Source organism: Indicator indicator, chromosome 36 (genome assembly GCF_027791375.1).
Source record: "Indicator indicator isolate 239-I01 chromosome 36, UM_Iind_1.1, whole genome shotgun sequence".
Taxonomy (NCBI): domain Eukaryota; kingdom Metazoa; phylum Chordata; class Aves; order Piciformes; family Indicatoridae; genus Indicator; species Indicator indicator.
In genome coordinates this window covers 5,143,246-5,162,140 of record NC_072045.1, presented here as the reverse complement: position 1 = coordinate 5,162,140, position 18,895 = coordinate 5,143,246, and the positions used below count along the sequence as shown (strand labels likewise).

General features: G+C 51.2%; 1 protein-coding gene across 1 annotated transcript; it reads left to right on the top strand.

Annotated features, from left to right (window-relative positions):
- The first annotated feature begins 1,330 nt into the window (after positions 1-1,330).
- GNA11 (G protein subunit alpha 11) lies at positions 1,331-16,913 on the top strand. The gene is made up of 7 exons (XM_054396222.1): positions 1,331-1,466; positions 6,570-6,754; positions 8,719-8,873; positions 10,702-10,830; positions 12,535-12,664; positions 13,330-13,483; positions 16,723-16,913. Exons 1-7 carry the CDS (start codon positions 1,331-1,333, stop codon positions 16,911-16,913), a joined length of 1,080 nt encoding a protein of 359 aa, XP_054252197.1.
- Positions 16,914-18,895: the final 1,982 nt, after the last annotated feature.

Here is an 18,895-nt window from a genome sequence, read left to right as displayed (position 1 = left end):
CAGCTGCAGCCACCTCTCTTCTGAAGGGAAACTGACTGGAGGTGGGATCGCAGCTGGCTGTGCAAGGCCAGGGCTGTGCAGCCAGGAGTGCTCACCAGTGGGGTGTGTGAGTCCAGGTGGAAGATTTGCTGGGGCAGGTTCCTGTGGAACACTGTGGGGTTGCTCAGAAAGATAGACAAAAGCTCCACTGGCTCTGGCTTGATTGGGATGCGTCAGGCTGCAGCTCATAGTTGAAGGGCAAGAGGAACCCAGTAAGCAGCAAAGGGGAAAGCAGGGTTGAAGACACCTGTGAGACCCCTGCCTGGAGAGATGCAGAGGGAGGGATTGCTCAGAGGAGGCACTCAGAGTTCGGCCGACAGGTTCTGCCCCTGTCTGGCTCATCCCTGGCAGGATGCAGGCAAGGAGACGGCGGCAGCCAGAGCCTGGGAGCGCAGGGCTGGCGCTTGTATGTCTCGGGATTTTCCTCTGCATCGAGGACTGCCGCAGCCGTGGGCGGCACAGGGAGGCCGAGCCGGCTGGGGCTGCGGGGCCTACAGCTGAGGCAGGCCCTCCACCGAGCAGAGCCAGGCCGGGCTGGCTCCGCCGGGACGGCGCAGGGCATCCCGAGCGGCGGGCGGATCCCGGCACATACGGGAAGTGCCACAAGGCCCCCAAGGCCGCGGGGCCCGCCCTGCGCCGCCCACCTAGCATCCGGTGCGACTAGGCCGCGGGCCCGCAGCGAGCCGGGAGGGCGGCCCCAGCTCCGCGCTTATCTGCGCCGACACCCCCGGGCCCACCGCCCCGGCCCGCCCCGCGCCGGCCGCCGCCTAGCCCCGGTCCGCCACCGTCCCACAATGCCCGGCGGCCCCGCCCCGCTCTGGGAACGCGCGTCCCAGCGCCCTCCCCCGCCGCCGGCCAACCAAACTTTGCGCTCCCGTTGGCCGTCACGCCCCGCCCCGCCGGCCCGGGCCCGCCCCCGCCCCCCGCCGCCCTCTCTCATTGGCAGCGGAGGCTGTCAGTTAGAGCTTGTTTTCGGCGGCAGCGGGTTGGGTTGCGCCGGCTCGTCGCTGGCTCGGTGGGGCTGTGTGAGGAGGGAGCGGCGGGCGGCGCAGCCGGGCGAGGGCAGCGCGCTGAGGGGGGCGGCGGCGGCGGCGGCGCTAGGCCCGGCCGCAGGAGTCGGGGCTGAAGCCGGGGCCGGGCCGGGCCGGCGCCGCGAAGGGAGGGAGGGTGGGGAGGCAAAGGAAGGGGGCGCCGGGCGTGGGGCCGGGCCGGGCTCCCGGCCGTGCGGAGGACGGTGGTCGGTGGCGGGGGGGTGGGGGGTGGGCGGGGGCGTCCCGGCCGCGGCGCGACCATGACTCTGGAGTCCATGATGGCCTGTTGCCTGAGCGACGAGGTGAAGGAGTCGAAGCGCATCAACGCCGAGATCGAGAAGCAGCTGCGGAGGGACAAGCGCGACGCCCGCCGTGAGCTGAAGCTGCTGCTGTTGGGTGAGGAACGCCGGGGCCCAGCCGGGCCCGCGGGGCCGCTGCTCTTTACCGCGGGGCCTGGCCCGGCCGCCCGCTCGCCCAGCCCCAGGGCTTGACAGGTCCGGGTAGGGCTGCGCGGCCCCGCCGCGCCCGGGCCGTGGCAGGGAGCGGGCGTGGTAGGGCAGCGGCGGGAGCGACGAGTGGTCTCCGCCTCCGAGCCTGGCGCTCGGTGTGGCCTTCCTGCCGGTGCCGGCCCGGCCGCCTCGTTGGCTGCCCTTTGTTTGGTTTTGTTGTTTTTTTTTTTTTTTTTTCCGTGTTTTTTTTTTTTTTTTTTTTTTTTTCCCCTTATGATGCGTTCTCTGTCAAAATGGATTTTGACACGAGCAGGAACCGGGGAGGCTGAAATTGCTGCTTCTCGGTGCAGGCGCACACACGCCTGGGAAATGGACTGGAGCAAAGGCTTCCCGGAGCCTGCCGGCCTTCAGTGGCCTGGGAAGGTTTGCTGGTGGAGTCGGTTCTTCTCGGTACCCTCGGTGAACTTCTGGGCTCTGAATGAACATCTGTGGGGTTTTAAAATTGGCTTCCAGCTCCCCAAACCACAGAGTTGCCTTGGCGCAGTCCTGGGAGGGCCGGCAGCGTTAGGAGCTCCGTGCAGTGGATTTTGCAGTGAGAGTGCAGGAGTTGTGTGTCCGATGAGGAAATGGCTCTGGTGCTTGAGCATTGCCTTCAGAGGTGGAGATGGCCCCTGCAGCGATAAGGATGTGGCTGTTCAGATGGGAACATAGTGTCGTGTGGTTGTGCAGATGGATAACTAGTCCCTGGTTAGATAAAGGTTGAAAGGGGTGGGTAACCAGTTAGAAGAGCAGCCAGCTTCCATTTCGGGCATTTTATGTCCTTCAGCAGTGAATTTGGTGTTGGTGTCTAGGTAGCCCTCGAATTGAAATGGAAGTTACAGTTTTCAAGGGTCCTGTGATTTGTCATTGCTTTGTGTCTGGAATACGGTGGCATTTCAAGCTGAAATACGAAGCAGGTCTGGCGGATTGAGCTCCTTCCCTTGGGGTCTGTCAGGAGTTGGCAAGGCAGGAAAGGTCCAGGTGAAGAATTAGGATGATCTGTGTGAAAACAAATGGAAAGCTTTAGAGGGGGTGATGTGAGGCCAGCCCTTTGGAGGTCTCCAATAGTGACATTGTTGCATAGTGATCGTGAAGGACAGGGCTTGCTTTCTCACCCTGAATCCTCGGCCATTAACATGTTGCTGTTCTTCAGGTGAAAGGTAAAAATCAAGGGCTTGACGTCTGTGCTCTTGGAGGATGCTGTGACAGTTTGTGTAAGGCTCCTTGTAGGTGAGGGACTGCGTCCCTCTCTCTCATGCCTCCCTAAAGCAGTCCCCCAGAAACAGCTGTTTCAAAATAGGTTGGCACTATAGGATAGATCTGGGTTAAGAAGATCCCACTGGATCTAAAGATTTCACTTTAGAAATAATTCCAAGTGTTGAAGAATCCTTTCTGCTTTTCTAAAAGGAACAGTTAAATAAGATTCAGCATCAGATTTACCCAAAAAAACCCAAACCCAAACCCAAACCAAAAAACCCACCCCAAATCTGAATGATTAGTGGTGGACATCAATTGTATGTGGTTCATATTGGTGTAAGCAAGACTCCTACTTTTAGGATGCTTACTGCCAGCCTTTCACTGGGTGCAGGACGTTGCCCACCTGAAGCTGTGCCAGGTGATGTCTTCCCTGTGCTCCTTGCAGGGGTTTCTTGCCTTGCTCCCACGATGTGGGGTTTTCCCCTCTCACAACTGTATCAATGAGAGGCCTTTCCCAAACCTTCAAGAACTGGAGGGCTCTGTTTGTGGAGGGAATTTCTGCTTTGTAGAAACTCTGAGGATTTTTTTTTTTTTTCCCCCTGTGGCTACATCAAGTGACAGTTAGTTTGTTGAAGCCTAAAACAAAGTTGTAGGGAGGGTGGGGGGGAAAGAACACTTCTAAGCACTGGTGAAACTTGATATCAAGGTGTTGGACGTTGCCCTCTGGTACAGGGCAGTCATTTGTGTGAGGAAGTGGCTGTGAGGGAGGGGGGGAGAATATTGTATGTAAAAATTCCTATTGATTAACCACCAGACAGTGATGTGCTTCGTGCCTGGCAGGTGCTAGTGGGTCAGCAGCAACTTGTAAACCCTGCTGCTTTCAGGTGCTGCCAGAAGGTGAACTCAGGTTAGTTTCTTGCCTCAGCATTGTCAGCTGAACAGAGATTTATTGTCAGGAGCCCATCCCCACCAAAGCCTTTCACCTTCTGGGGTGGTGCTGCTCTGTGTTGTTGTAAACCAGGCACCTTTTTTGAAACAAAACAACCTCCCCCCCCCAAAAAAAAAAAAAAAAAATCCAACCCAAAAAGCCAAGTGATGATGGAGTGTCAGAAAGAATCATCAGTGTTTGAACTTCTGAAGGAAGTGAATGGCTGCTGTTGAGGTTTCTCTTCTTTTTTCATTATTGAAGTGATTTGAAACACCACTTCTTATATTTTTTCCCCCCCCCCCCCAGTTTTGGTTGCTGTGGTAAAAGACAGGGAAGTATTTCTCACCACAGTGAGAGAAACCACAAAGGATTTCAGTTTCTATTTCCCCCACCTCTCATTTATGGTGTGTTGTTTTGTTTTTTTTCTTTCTTTCCTGTGAGAGGTGGAGATGGTTTGGTGCATTTTAATGGTGTTTGTAATGTGAATTTCTAATGATGCTGAGATGATTCCTGGCACTTCTCAGATATGGGCAGAGTTGTTTTATCTTCAACATGCTGCTTCTGGTTACGTGTTTGCTGCTTTTATTGGAGCATATTTATTTGTTTGCCTTTTAGCCAGGCACTATAAACATGACTAATTGAGAAGCTGAATGTGAGCAGCAGTTGTGTATCACCATGAAAGATCCTAATCCTCAGGTCCTAATGGATCTGTCTCCTCTTTTGAGCAGTGGACCTGGTGGATCCTGTGCTGGGAGCCAGCCTGCAGGTCAAAAAGCATTTCCCACTTGTGCCATGCTTTTAGGTTCTTGCTCTCAGCAGTCAAGGGAGCTGGGCCACTGAATCCAAAAGAGCTGAATTTAACAGTCCTTTACTGTGGGGGTAGTGGAACACTGGAACAGGTTGCTCAGGGAGGTGGTTGAGGCCTCATCTCTGGAGATATTCAAGGTGAGGCTTGACAGGGCTCTGGACAACCTGAACTAGTTGAGGATGCCCTTGCTTAGTGCAGAGGGTGGGTGGAGGGGTTGGTCTGGATGACCTTTGCAGCTCATTTCCAACCCAGCCACTCCAGGATTCTGTGGTTTTGTTTTTTTTTTTTTTTTCCCCTTTGTTTTTTTTTTTTGTTCTATTTTATTTTTTCCCTTGATAAACGTTCTGCAGATCAATAGCAACTCGTAGAAGACCGAATCAAAGTGTCAGAGGTAGATGCCTGGGCTGTTGGTCGTGGGGTGAAGCGTGGAGGTGTGGATAAGGCATGCAAGGCTCGACCCACACGTCCCCTCCGCCGCAGTTCTCCACGTGCTGAAGGAAGGTGGCTGAGTCCTTTCTGGGCTGTGGATTTAACAAGGCAGTGCCTTTTTTTTTTTTTTTTTTTTTTTTTTTAATCTCAATCTCCCTTGCTGTCTTAGAAAGTTCTGACTGTCTTTTTATATCATCTGTTGGCCTTCACATGCTGAATGACGCTTTTCTGGGGCCATAAATGTAGGAGTGGGAGGACCTGCCCAGCTGACTGTGCAGGAAGCAGGCGTTGAGAGAGGGCTGGACTGTGGAACTCCACGGTGTTGCTGCCTGGCCCTCCCAGCTTCTCCTGTGCTTAAGAAGCTGGGGGACCTCCCAAGCAGCCACTGGCTGGTGGGGATCAGGGTCAGGACAGCGTTCAGGCAGCTGCCAGCAGCATCCTACCCTGTTCTCCCTGCCGGTTGCTGCTTTTAACTCCGGAGTACCCAGAGGCTGCAAAGCAGTGTTAGAGGTGGCTTGCCACAGGGATGATTATCATTGCAGCCCAGCCCTAAGAACAAACTGCACAGTGGTTTGAGACACTGGGCAGATGCACTGATTGGGTTGTTGATGTCAGATGGAGAAGCAAATAGTTTCTTGAGTTTCTCTTCTCAGCCTGGAGAAGAGAAGACTCTGGGGGGGGACCTTAGAGCTGCCTTCCGATACCTGAAGGGAGCCTACAGGAAGGCTGCAGAGGCACTTCTCCTGAGGGTGTCTAAAGACAAGAGGGAGTGGTTTGAAGCTGAGGGAGAGGAGGGTTAGACTGGAGCTGAGGAAGAAGTTCTTCAATAGGAGGGTGGTGAGACTCTGGAACAGGTTGCCCAGGGAGGCTGTGGATGCCTCCTCCCTGGGGGTGTTCAAGGCCAGGCTGGATGAGGCCTTGGGCAGCCAAGTCTGGTTGAGAAGTGTCCCTGCCCATGGCAGGAGATGATGTCTAAGGTGCCTTCCAACCTGAGCCATTCTATGACTTGAGAGGGAGCAATTTCCTGAGCTCTCTTCTCCTTCCAACTTGATTTTCCTGTTGTGTTCAGTTCTCTCTTTTTTTCCCCCAAAACCGATGGGAGAGGTAAAGAGAATTTTTGTGCCGCATCGCGGCGCGAGGCATCTGGCTGCAAAGAGGAAGAAGCTTCCCCTGGCCCCAAGTGCTGTCATCTCAAGTCTGCAGTGCTTACCAGCTTGAGAGTGCATCTGGGCCCTCCCTGGTGGGTGCTCTGGCTGTAGCATCTTGCTGGAGTATCTGAGAATAGGTCAGGTGTGACGGACGAGGGCCTTTTGACGCAGGAGGTGTGGGAGTGGCTGTAACGTGAGATTGGGACTAGAGTAGCAGAGCTGCTTTTTGAAGGCTGCTGTAAAGGACGAGATGTCTTCCTTCCTTGCTCTTATTCATCGTTGGGGGATAAGCAGGACCGTCCAGGTTGTCTTTTTAATCCTCTGGCAAGCGGCTAAAAAAAAAAAAAGAGAGGTGGTTGGAAGGAGCGGTGTAGTTTGGGTATAGCCCCAGGAATTTCTGGGGTTGGGAGGGAGGTTGATGTGGTTGGTGTTAGGTTGGTTGCTTTCTGCAGGGAGGCTTTGCTTGGGCTGGCTCCTAACTGTCTGCCTTGCATCCTGTAGGCACTGGGGAGAGTGGCAAAAGCACGTTCATTAAGCAGATGCGCATCATTCATGGCTCAGGCTACTCTGAAGAGGACAAAAAAGGCTTCACCAAGCTGGTGTACCAAAACATCTTCACTGCCATGCAGTCTATGATCAGGGCCATGGAAACCCTGAAGATTCTCTACAAATATGAGCAGAACAAGGTAAAGCTTCTCCTTTGCTTGGTTGGGTTTTGTCCTCCTGTGTGTCTGTAAGCCATGGGGATTGCAGTCTCCGTCTGTGGCCTTTTCTGCATTGCCATCTCAGCCTCCTTGAAAGCTTTCCCAGGAAGGGTTTGTGTTTGAGGAGTGCTTTGAATGCCTTCTGCTTGATCCCTGACTCCACTGACTTGGTTCTGTTAAGGGACGGAGAAACTTCCTCAGGGTGGTTTGTGCGCACTGGGCTGCAGAGTGAGTGGTGGGAGAGGGGGATGGGGATGGGATGGGGGGTGTGGGATTGGGATGGGATAGGGTGGGTGTGGGATTGGGATAGGATAGGGTGGGTGTGGGATTGGGATAGGATGGGGGATTGGGATTGGGATAGGATGGGGGAGTGGGATTGGGATAGGATGGGGGATAGGGTGGGGGTGTGGGATTGGGATAGGATAGGGGGTGTGGGATTGGGATAGGGTGGGGGGTGTGAGATGGGGATGGGATGGGGGGTGTGAGATGGGGATGGGATGGGGGGTATGAGATGGGGATGGGATGGGGGTGTGAGATGGGGATGGGATGGGGGTGTGAGATGGGGATGGGATGAGGGGTGTGAGATGGGGATAGGGTGGGGGGTGTGGGATTGGGATAGGGTGGGGGGTATGGGATGGGATAGGTGGGGGGTGGGATGGGATAGGGTGGGGGGTATGGGTTAGGATAGGGTAAGGGGGGTGGATGGGATAGGTGTGGGATTGGGATAGGGTGGGGGGTGAGTGGGATTGGGATAGGATGGGGGGTGGGTTGGACAGGATAGGGGTGGGGGGTAGATAGGGGTTGTGGGATAGGGTAAGGGGGGGTGGGAATTGGGATAGGATAGGGGGTGTGAGATTGGGATAGGATAGGGGGGTGGGGTTGGGACAGGATGGGGGAGTGGGATTGGGACAGGATAGGGGGGTGGGGTTGAGACAGGATAGGGGGGTGGGGTTGAGATAGGATAGGGGTTGTGGGATTGGGACAGGATGGGGGGTGGGATTGGGACAGGATGGGGGGGTGGGATTGGGACAGGATAGGGGGTGGGGTTGGGATAGGATAGGGGTTGTGGGATTGGGACAGGATGGGGGGGTGGGATTGGGACAGGATAGGGGGTGTGGGATTGGGACAGGATAGGGGGTGTGGGATTGGGACAGGATAGGGGGGGTGGGATTGGGACAGGATGGGGGGTGGGGTTGGGATAGGCTATAGGGTGTAGGAGAGGTGTTCTTTTTCCTCATTTCAAGCATTCCGTGCTAAATGTGCTTGGCATTTCTTTGTGTTACTGTTCACACTGAAGCTAGCGAGACACACCCTGGCCAAGAGACAGCTCTGCAGCTCTTCCTGCAGTCTGCCAGGTTGCCCAGGGAGGTTGTGGATGCCTCCTCCCTGGTGGTGTTCAAGGCCAGGTTGGAAGAGGCCTTGAGCAGCTGGATCTATTTGAGAGGCATCCCTGCCCAGAGGGGCGAGGTTGGAGTAGATGAGCTCTGAGGTCCCTTCCAACCTGAGCCATTCTGTGCTCCAGCTGCACTTTAACCTCCTCAGAAGTTGGGCAGCCTGGGGTTCCTCACAGTCTAGGAAGCAGCTATGTTCTCCAAACACCTAATGATGGGTGAAACCTGCTGCTGCTCCACAGCTTATTCTGTGAAGGAGCCTCCAATGCTTTGGGGAGGGGGAATTGTGTTGGTGTCTGATACATCTGAGGTGTGACACTGTCCCTCTGCTCTTAGCAACATGATCCACAAGCACCACCTCCATCCTTGAAGGCCTAACATAAGAATTTAGTCCCATCTAAATGAGAACTTAGTCACATCTAAATATTTTTTTTTTGGGTGATCTAAGACTTTTTGTCTGCCTGGGATGGCTGCTCCTGACCACCATCCTCTCTTTTTTTTTTTTTTTTTTTTTTTTTTCCCTTCCCCCCACAACTCTTCCTTTTCAATTTCTAGGCCAATGCAGTGCTGATCCGGGAAGTGGATGTAGAAAAGGTCATGACATTTGAGCAGCCATATGTAAGTGCAATTAAAACCTTGTGGAATGACCCTGGAATACAAGAGTGTTATGACAGGAGAAGAGAATATCAGCTCTCTGACTCAGCTAAATAGTAAGTATATGATCAGTGGCATGCCCTGGCTGGCTGGTGGTGATGCTCCAAACAGATCAAACCCCTTCTAGAGTTTGTTTCAGAGGGCACAAACAAACACCTGCTGTGGATTTCACTGAGTAGTTTGTTTAAAGTTCCTTTTCTCCACTGAGGCAGGTGGGGTTTGTAGTGTTGGGAGACCAGCTGCACAGTCTCTGCTGGCTGCTTCTGTTGGGATAAAAATCCCAGGCAGTGTGATAAAGGCACTTTGCCTCTCTCAGCCAGAAGTATCCTAAGGAAAAAAAAAAAAAAATGAAGATCAAAGAGCAGGGAACTGGTAACTTGTTTGAATCTGGCTCCAGAAAGGTAAAAAGCTTTGCTGGAGATGAGGGAAGCTATATTTATTTGGGGATAGATTTAGATCAGGAAATTCCTTCCCATTTGCTACTTTTCATGAGGGCATGAGGTGTTCTGGTTGGTGATAAAGGCAGTGGTTCACACATCTGCTTCTGGATATCACAGAATCCCTGAGCCTAGGGGCTGGAAGCTCTGCCTTATGCCATCTGCCTTGGTCATGGCTCTTAGGCAGCAGAAATGTTGCTCTTTCTCTTCAGCTTTGTCCTGTGGCCCACAGGTGTCCATGGATTTGTAACTTAATGGATTTATCATTAATAAAATCTCAGTCAGGTGGCAGGGCTTTGTTTAGAAATGGAAAACCTTGGGTGAGAGTTGATTCTGAAGCAGAAGCATCCACTGGGCTTAAATTTTCACCAGTGGGGCAGGGATGCTCTTCCAGTGGAGCCAGGGGTTCCTCTTCCAGTGGAGCCAGGGGTTCCTCCTCCTCCAGTGGAGCCAGGGTTCCTCCTCCTCCAGTGGGACCAGGGTTCCTCCTCCTCCAGTGGGGCCAGGGGTTCCTCCTCCTCCAGTGGGACCAGGGTTCCTCCTCCTCCAGTGGAGCCAGGGGTTCCTCCTCCTCCAGTGGAGCCAGGGGTTCCTCCTCCACTGGGGCCAGGATTCTCCTCTACTGGGACCAGGGATTCCTCCTCCAGTAGGGCCAGGGGTTCCTCCTCCAGTGGGGCCAGGGGTTCCTCCTCCAGTGGGCCAGGGGTTCCTCCTCCAGTGGGCCAGGGGTCCCTCCTCCAGTGGAGCCAGGGTTCCTCCTCCAGTGGGGCCAGGGTTCCTCCTCCAGTGGGGCCAGGGTTTCCTCCTCTCCAGTGGGGCCAGGGGTTCCTCCTCTTCCAGTGGGGCCAGGGGTTCCTCCTCCTCCAGTGGGGCCAGGGGTTCCTCCTCCTCCAGTGGGGCCAGGATTCCTCCTCCACTGGGGCCAGGGATTCCTCCTCCAGTAGGGCCAGGGGTTCCTCCTCCAGTGGGGCCAGGATTCTTCCTCCAGTGGGGCCAGGATTCCTCCTCCAGTGGGACCAGGGGTTCCTCCTCTACTGGGACCAGGGATTCCTCCTCCAGTGGGGCCAGGGGTTCCTCCTCCAGTGGGGCCAGGATTCTCCTCTACTGGGACCAGGGATTCCTCCTCCAGTAGGGCCAGGGGTTCCTCCTCCAGTGGGGCCAGGATTCTCCTCCCCACTCCTCTCCAGAGCTGAGAAAGGTGTCCTTCCTGCAGAGTTAAGACCATTAAGAATGTATCTGCTGGTCTCCAAAGCCAAGGACTGACAAATTGCTGCTCCTCACAGCCCTCTCAGTTTCCCGCGTCGTGTTTTGAAACCCTTGGGGTGACTCCTGCCTCTCCCCTCAGCGCCGGGGGAGAGCCCTGAAGGTTAGCAGCCTTCCAACCTGTGCCTTGATGTGCTGCAACCTAAGGTAGTTTTGCTTTGTGTTTTGTTTTGCTTTCCTGTAGCTATCTCAGCGACGTGGATCGTATCGCTACCCCGGGATATCTACCAACTCAGCAAGATGTGCTACGGGTTAGAGTTCCTACCACTGGGATCATAGAGTACCCCTTTGACCTAGAGAATATTATCTTCAGGTACTGCAGGTGTATTCATGTTACAGCTGAACTTGAGACAGCAGTGATAGGGCTTGCAAGAAAGGGATGGGGTTTGGGATCGCTTTAGAGCTTCCGGGTGCTCGGCGGAGAGGCCTGGAGGGGATGGATGTGCTGTGATGCATCAGAGGGTTGGAGCACCTCTCCTATGAGGACAGACTGAAAGAGTTAGGGCTGTGCAGTCTGGAGAAGAGAAGGCTCTGAGGTGACCTTCTTGCGGCCTTTCGATATCTGAAGGGGGCTACAAGAAAGCTGGGGAGGGACTTTTTAGGATCTCAGGTAGTGATAGGACTGGGGGGAATGGAATAAAGCTGGAAGTGGGGAGATTCAGGCTGGAGGTGAGGAAGAAGTTCTTCACCATGAGAGTGGTGAGAGCCTGGAATGGGTTGTGCAGGGAGGTGGTTGAGGCTCCATCCCTGGAGGTGTTTGCAGCCAGACTGGGTGAGGCTCTGGCCAGCCTGATGTAGTGTGAGGTGTCCCTGGGCATGGCAGGGGGGTTGGAACTGGCTGAGCCTTGTGGTCCCTTCCAACCCTGCCTGATTCTATGATTCTAAGTGGGAGCTGACCCTTAGCATAGAATCACTGAAGGGACCTTGAAAGATCATAGAATCAAGAAGGCTGGAAGAGACCTCAAAGATCATCGAGTCCAACCCCCCCTGCCCAGAGCAAGTCACACAGGAATGCATCCAGATGAGGTTTGAGTGTCTCCAGGGAAGGAGACTCCAAAACCTCTCTGGGCAGCCTGCTCCAGGGCTCCAGCACCCTCACAGTGGAAAAGTTTTTTTCCTCATGTTCATCTAGAACCTACTCTGCTCTTGCTTGCACCCACTGCCCCTTGTCCTGTTGTTGGACATCACTGAGAAAAGGTTGAGAGAATTTGGGCTTTTGAGCCTGGAAAAGAGAAGACTGAGGAGGGATCTCATCAGTGCTGATCAATACTTCAAGGGTGGGTGTCAGGAGGATGGGACCAGGCTTTGTTCAGTGGTGTCCAGTGACAGAACAAGGGGTAAGAGGCACAGAGTTGAGCATGGGAAGTTCCATAGATTCATAGAAAGGTTTGGGTCAGAAGGGACCTTGAAGATCATCCAGTTGCAAGCTCCCTTGTCATGGGCAGGGACACCTCCCACTAGCCCAACTCCCACCTCACTCCAACCTCCTCTCAAGGAGTTGTAGAGAGCAATGAGGCCTCCCCTCAGCTTCCTCCAGACTAAACATCCCTAGTTCCCTCAGCTTCTCCTCACCAGCCCTATTCTCCACACCTTTCACCATCTTTGTTGCCCTTCCCTGGACCCACTCCAGCCCCTCAATGTCCTTCTTGGAGTGAGGGGCCCAAAACTGAACCCAATATTTGAGGTGTGGCCCTCCCCAGTGCTAAGGGGCATGAATTTGCTCCTTTGGCAGAGCAGAGTTTGGAAGGACTTCCTCTTTTCAAACTCAGGGCAGCTGCTTAGCAAACCAGAGCAGAATCCAGCTGAAAATGGTAGTGCTGGGATTTGGGATTTGAAGGAGGGATTGCTTGCCTGACTGTGGCCAGCTCTGGAGCAGGATGTTTTGTAAACTTGATGGTTTTGTGGGCGAGCATCCCCGTGCCAGGTTAATCTGAATCTTTATCCTGTGCTGGTCCTTGGACTTCAGCCAGAGAGCTGCAGCTCCTGCTGTGATGCTGTGTGTGTTTCTCTCCTTTAGAATGGTGGATGTTGGAGGTCAAAGGTCAGAACGAAGGAAGTGGATCCATTGCTTTGAAAATGTGACTTCCATCATGTTTTTAGTAGCACTTAGTGAATATGACCAAGTTCTGGTGGAATCTGATAATGAGGTAAGCCAAAGAGTGGGAACTCTGCAGGAGGGGTGGAAAGAAAAGGAAGTGGGGGGGGGAAAGCTTCTTGGGTGTTGGTACCAAAGTTCTTGATGCCAAGTTGGGTTAGTAAATATTCACAGATGGCATCAGGTTGGAAAGGGACCCTCAAAGGTCATCTTGTCCAACCCCCTTGCAATCAGCAGGGACATCTCCAACTAGGTCAAGCTGCCCAGGGCCAGTTCTGGCCTTCAGTTCTTCCTATTGCAAAGGGAAGTGGATTTTTGCACTTGCTAATAGATTACGCGATGCCATCAGGTGATAGCTGATGTCTGCTAGACAAAGCATGTGCTCCAGGTGACCCTGCCAGTCCTCTCATGTCATTGTCAGAGCATAAAATGACTTCTAAGCCTTTTGCTGTGAATGGTTTGGCAATTAAATGAAGCTTGAGTCCATCAGATTCTGGGTGGTTTGAGTTGGAAGGGAACTTAAAGGTCATCTAGTCCCAACCCCTCCAACCATGGGCAGGGACACCTTCATTTACTGGCACAGCTTGAGACAGATCCTACCTGGGGGCAAAGGGTTTTGGGAGGCTGGATCAATACAGCTTGGAGTTTGTGTGCAGGCAGCAGAAGTGCATCTTGGTGCTCACTGTGACCACAAGGATTTCCTTTTTCTCCTTTCAGAACCGGATGGAGGAGAGTAAAGCTCTCTTTCGAACCATTATCACTTACCCATGGTTCCAAAACTCTTCTGTCATCCTCTTTCTCAACAAGAAAGATCTCTTGGAAGACAAGATCCTCTATTCCCACCTCGTTGACTATTTCCCAGAGTTTGATGGTGAGTGGGCACTCCAGAAGAAGGGGTGGGGGTGGTTTGGTTAGAACTGAGACCTAGAGGGGGAGAAAACATCTTGGAAACATCTTCAGCTTTGAAACCCATAAGGAAGTGGTTTGGTTAGAACTCAGACTAGAGGTGGAGAAAACATCCTGGAAACATCTTCAGCTTTGTAGCCCATAAGAAGGTGGTTTGGTTAGAACTGAGAGCTACAGATGGAGAAAACATCTCAATAACATCATCTTTGTAATCCATAAGGAGGTGGTTTGGTTAGAACTGAGACTAGAAATGGAGAAAACATCTTAGAAACATTTTCATCTTTGTAATCCTTAAGGTGGTTTGGTTAGAACTCAGACTAGAGGTGGAGCAAACATCTTAGAAACATTTTCATCTTTGTACCCCTTAAGGTGGTTTGGTTAGAACTGAGAGCTAGAGGTGGAGCAAACACCTTAATAACATCTCCATCTTTGTAACCAGTAAGAAGGTGGTTTGGATAGAACTCAGATTAGAGATGGAGGAAATGAAGAACATCTTGATAACATCTTAATCTTTGTACCTCCCTGAGGAGGTGGTTTGGTTAGAACTGAAATCTAGAGATGGAGAAAACATTTAGAAACCTCTTCAGCTTTGTAAGCCCTGAGGAGGTGGTTTAGTTAGAGCTGAGACCTAGAGATGGAGCAAACATCTTAATAACATTTTCATCTTTGTACCCCTTAAGAAGGTGGTTTGGTTAGAACTGAGACCTAGAGGTGGAGCAAACACCTTGACAGAATCACAGAATTAACCAGGTTGGAAAAGACCTCAGAGATCATCAAGTCCAACCCATCACCCAACACCAGCTAAACAACTCAACCATGGCACTACGTTCCCCATCCAGTCTTATTTTAAACACTTCCAGGGATGGTGACTCCAGGGCAGCACGTTCCAAGGGTCAATCTCTCTCTCTCTGAAGAATTTCTTCCTAACATCAGCCTAAACCTCCCCTGGCACAGCTTGAGGCTGTGTCCTCTCATTCTGTCACTGCTTGCCTGGGGGAAGAGACCAACCCCCACCTGGCTACAACCTCCCTTCAGGTAGTTGTAGACAGCAATGAGGTCACCCATGAGCCTCCTCTTCTCCAGGCTAAACACCCCCAGCTCCCTCAGCCTCTCCTCACAGGGCTGTGCTCCAGACCCCTCTCCAGCCACTCTCTCCCCAGCCTGTAGCACTGCATGGGGTTGGTGTGGCCAAAGTGTGGAACCTGGCACCTTAATGACAGATGAGGAGAGGCTGAGGGAGCTGGGGGTGTGCAGCCTGGAGAAGAGGAGGCTCAGGGCAGACCTCATTGCTCTCCACAACTACCTGAAGGGAGGTTGTAGCCAGGTGGGGGTTGGGCTCTTCTCCCAGGCAAGCAGCACCAGAACAAGAGGACACAGCCTGAAGCTGTGCCAGGGGAAGTTGAGGCTGGAGGTGAGGAGAAAGTTCTTCCCAGAAAGAGGAATTGACCATGGGATGTGCTGCCCAGGGAGGTGGTGGAGTCCCCATCACTGGAGGTGTTCAAAAAAAGCTTGGATGTGGCACTTGGAGCCAGGGTTCAGTTGTCAGGAGGTGTTAGGTAAGAGGTTGGACTTGATGATCTCTGAGGTCTTTTCCAACCTGGTTGATTTCTGTGGGGATTCTGTGAGGATTCTGTGAGGAATCTGTGGGGATTCTGTGAGGATTCTGTGAGGATGCTGTGGGGATTCTGTGAGGATGCTGTGAGGATGCTGTGAGGATGCTGTGGGGATGCTGTGAGGATTCTGTGGGGATGCTGTGGGGATGCTGTGAGGATGCTGTGGGGATTCTGTGAGGATGCTGTGGGGATTCTGTGGGGATTCTGTGAGGATGCTGTGAGGATTCTGTGGGGATTCTGTGAGGATGCTGTGAGGATGCTGTGGGGATGCTGTGGGGATTCTGTGAGGATGCTGTGGGGATTCTGTGAGGATGCTGTGAGGATGCTGTGAGGATGCTGTGAGGATTCTGTGGGGATTCTGTGAGGATGCTGTGGGGATTCTGTGAGGATGCTGTGAGGATTCTGTGGGGATGCTGTGAGGATGCTGTGGGATGCTGTGGGATGCTGTGGGGATGCTGTGAGGATGCTGTGGGGATTCTGTGGGGATTCTGTGAGGATGCTGTGGGGATGCTGTGGGGATGCTGTGAGGATGCTGTGGGGATTCTGTGAGGATTCTGTGGGGATGTGGATGCTGTGGGGATGCTGTGGGGATGCTGTGAGGATGCTGTGGGGATTCTGTGGGGATTCTGTGAGGATGCTGTGGGGATTCTGTGAGGATGCTGTGAGGATGCTGTGAGGATTCTGTGAGGATGCTGTGAGGATGCTGTGAGGATGCTGTGGGGATTCTGTGGGGATTCTGTGAGGATGCTGTGAGGATGCTGTGGGGATGCTGTGAGGATGCTGTGGGGATGCTGTGAGGATGCTGTGGGGATTCTGTGGGGATGCTGTGAGGATTCTGTGGGGATGCTGTGAGGATTCTGTGGGGATGCTGTGAGGATTCTGTGGGGATGCTGTGAGGATGCTGTGAGGATGCTGTGGGGATTCTGTGAGGATTCTGTGGGGATTCTGTGAGGATTCTGTGAGGATGCTGTGAGGATGCTGTGAGGATGCTGTGAGGATGCTGTGAGGATGCTGTGGGGATTCTGTGGGGATTCTGTGAGGATGCTGTGAGGATGCTGTGGGGATGCTGTGAGGATGCTGTGGGGATGCTGTGAGGATTCTGTGGGGATGCTGTGAGGATTCTGTGGGGATGCTGTGAGGATGCTGTGGGGATGCTGTGAGGATGCTGTGGGGATTCTGTGGGGATTCTGTGAGGATGCTGTGAGGATTCTGTGGGGATTCTGTGAGGATGCTGTGAGGATTCTGTGAGGATGCTGTGAGGATTCTCTGAGGATGCTGTGAGGATGCTGTGAGGATGCTGTGGGGATGCTGTGGGGATGCTGTGGGGATGCTGTGAGGATGCTGTGAGGATGCTGTGAGGATGCTGTGAGGATGCTGTGAGGATTCTCTGACGATTCTCTGAGGATGCTGTGAGGATTCTCTGAGGATGCTGTGAGGATTCTCTGACGATTCTCTGACGATTCTCTGATCTTCAGCTTTCTAACCCACTAAAAAAAAACCCCAAACCACAGCAGCAGTTCTGCTGCACCCTCCCCCCACCCCCCAAAAAAAAAGCACTGCCTGGTAAATGTTTTTTCTTTCTTTGCTGCAGGCCCACAGAGGGATGCCCAGGCAGCCCGGGAGTTCATCCTGAAGATGTTTGTGGATTTGAATCCCGACAGTGACAAAATCATCTACTCTCACTTCACATGTGCCACAGACACGGAGAACATCCGCTTCGTCTTTGCGGCTGTCAAGGACACCATCCTCCAGCTCAACCTGAAGGAGTACAACCTGGTTTGACCTGGTTCTCTTCACCTCTTGAGAAAGAAGAGGTTTTCATTGTGAAGAGGGGAGAAAAAAAAAAAACAAAACAACAACAACAAAAAAAGCTTACTGAAAAAAAAAAAAAAAGCCAAAAAAGACCCAAAAAAAAAATTAAAGCTGAGAGGAAAATTTTAATTTTTTTTCTTTTTATTTTTTTTCTTTCTGTCTTTCTTTCTTTTTCTTTCTTGTCTTTCTTTCTTGTCTTTCTTTCTTGTCTTTCTTTCTTGTCTTTCTTTCTTGTCTCTCTTTCTTGTCTCTCTTTCTTGTCTCTCTTTCTTGTCTCTTTCTTGTCTCTCTTTCTTGTCTCTCTTGTCTTTCTCTCTTGTCTTTCTCTCTTGTCTTTCTCTCTTGTCTTTCTCTCTTTCTTGTCTCTCTTTCTTTCTCTCTTTCTTTCTCTCTTGTCTTTCTCTCTTGTCTTTCTCTCTTGTCTTTCTCTCTTGTCTTTCTCTCTTGTCTTTCTCTCTTGTCTTTCTCTCTTGTCTTTCTCTCTTGTCTTGTCTCTCTTGTCTTTCTCTCTTGTCTTTCTCTCTTGTCTTGTCTCTCTTTCTTGTCTCTCTTTCTTGTCTCTCTTGTCTTGTCTCTCTTGTCTTTCTCTCTTGTCTTTCTCTCTTGTCTTTCTCTCTTGTCTTTCTCTCTTGTCTTTCTCTCTTGTCTTTCTCTCTTGTCTTTCTCTCTTGTCTTTCTCTCTTGTCTTTCTCTCTTGTCTTTCTCTCTTGTCTTTCTCTCTTGTCTTTCTCTCTTGTCTTTCTCTCTTGTCTTTCTCTCTTGTCTTTCTCTCTTGTCTTTCTCTCTTGTCTTTCTCTCTTGTCTTTCTCTCTTGTCTTTCTGTCTCTCTTTCTGTCTCTGTGCCCCTCTCTCTTTCTCTCTCTCTCTGCCCCTCTCTCTCTCTCTGCCTTTCTTTTTTTTTTTTTTCCTTTTTAAAATTTTGATGATGTAAAATTGATTGCAAATTGTCTGATCTGTGGAGTGGCAAGTGCTCAGTGTTCTCCTGGAGTCTCATGTCTCTGTCCACAGGAGCAGCTTTGAGGTTTTTGGTTTTTTTTTTTTCCTTGTTTGTTTGGTTTTTTTCCTTTCATTTTTAACAGATTGCTTTTTTGTTGTTGTTTTTTATTCCACAATTAACGGGGATAATGCCTCCTTTCTTCAGCACCTTGCTTCTTAAGTTGGGTTTCTTTTGCCAAACACCTAAGGCAGCCTCATCTTGAGCTTTTCCTTTTGTAGCTTAACCATTTTTCCCCCCTCTCCCCTCTCTTTTCATTCCCATGGTATATATATATATATAAAAATATATATATATGTAAAAAGAAATAACTTCCCAACTGAGATTGTGAATTCACTGGACTGTGGGAGTGCAGAATGCTACTGGTCCCTTTGCCTTGTGCTGTAGGGTGCCTCTGGTGTCATTTGCTAAACCCTGCTTGCCTTTTTTTTTCCTCCACCCCTCCCTTCCCCTCTATTTTTTATTTCTTCTCTTCCCCAGGACATGCTCCATGGTTCACTGTGATGAAATGGGTTGGGGAGGAGCTGATTGCTCTCCAGCTGTTGTGCAAAGGCAAAAAAAAAAAAAAAAAAAAAAATAGGAGAGAGAAAGGAAAGGGAAAGGAAAGGAAAATAAAAGGAAAGGAAGAGAAAAAGGAAAGAAAAAGAAGAAAGAAAAAAAGGAAAAAGGGAAGAAAAAGGAAGAAAAAAGGAAAAGGAAAAAGGAAGAAAAAAAGAAAAAAGGAAAGAAAAAGAAGAAAAGAAAAAGAAAAGGAAAGAAAAAGAAAAAAATGAAAGAAAAAAGAAAAAAGGAAAGAAAAAAGAAAAAAAACGAAAGAAAAAAAAGAAGAAAAAAAGGAAAGAAAAAGAAAAAATGAAAGAAAAAAAAGAAGAAAAAAAGGAAAGAAAAAAGAAAAAATGAAAGAAAAAAAAAAGAAGAAAAAAAGGAAAGAAAAAAGAAAAATGAAAGAAAAAAGGAA

Coding starts and splice junctions, on each gene's coding strand:
- GNA11 (XM_054396222.1), top strand. CDS start 1,331: ATGACTCTGGAGTCCATGATGGCCTGTTGCCTGAGCGACGAGGTGAAG. Junction 1,467..6,569: donor GCTGAAGCTGCTGCTGTTGG/GTGAGGAACGCC, acceptor TGCATCCTGTAG/GCACTGGGGAGAGTGGCAAA. Junction 6,755..8,718: donor ACAAATATGAGCAGAACAAG/GTAAAGCTTCTC, acceptor TTCAATTTCTAG/GCCAATGCAGTGCTGATCCG.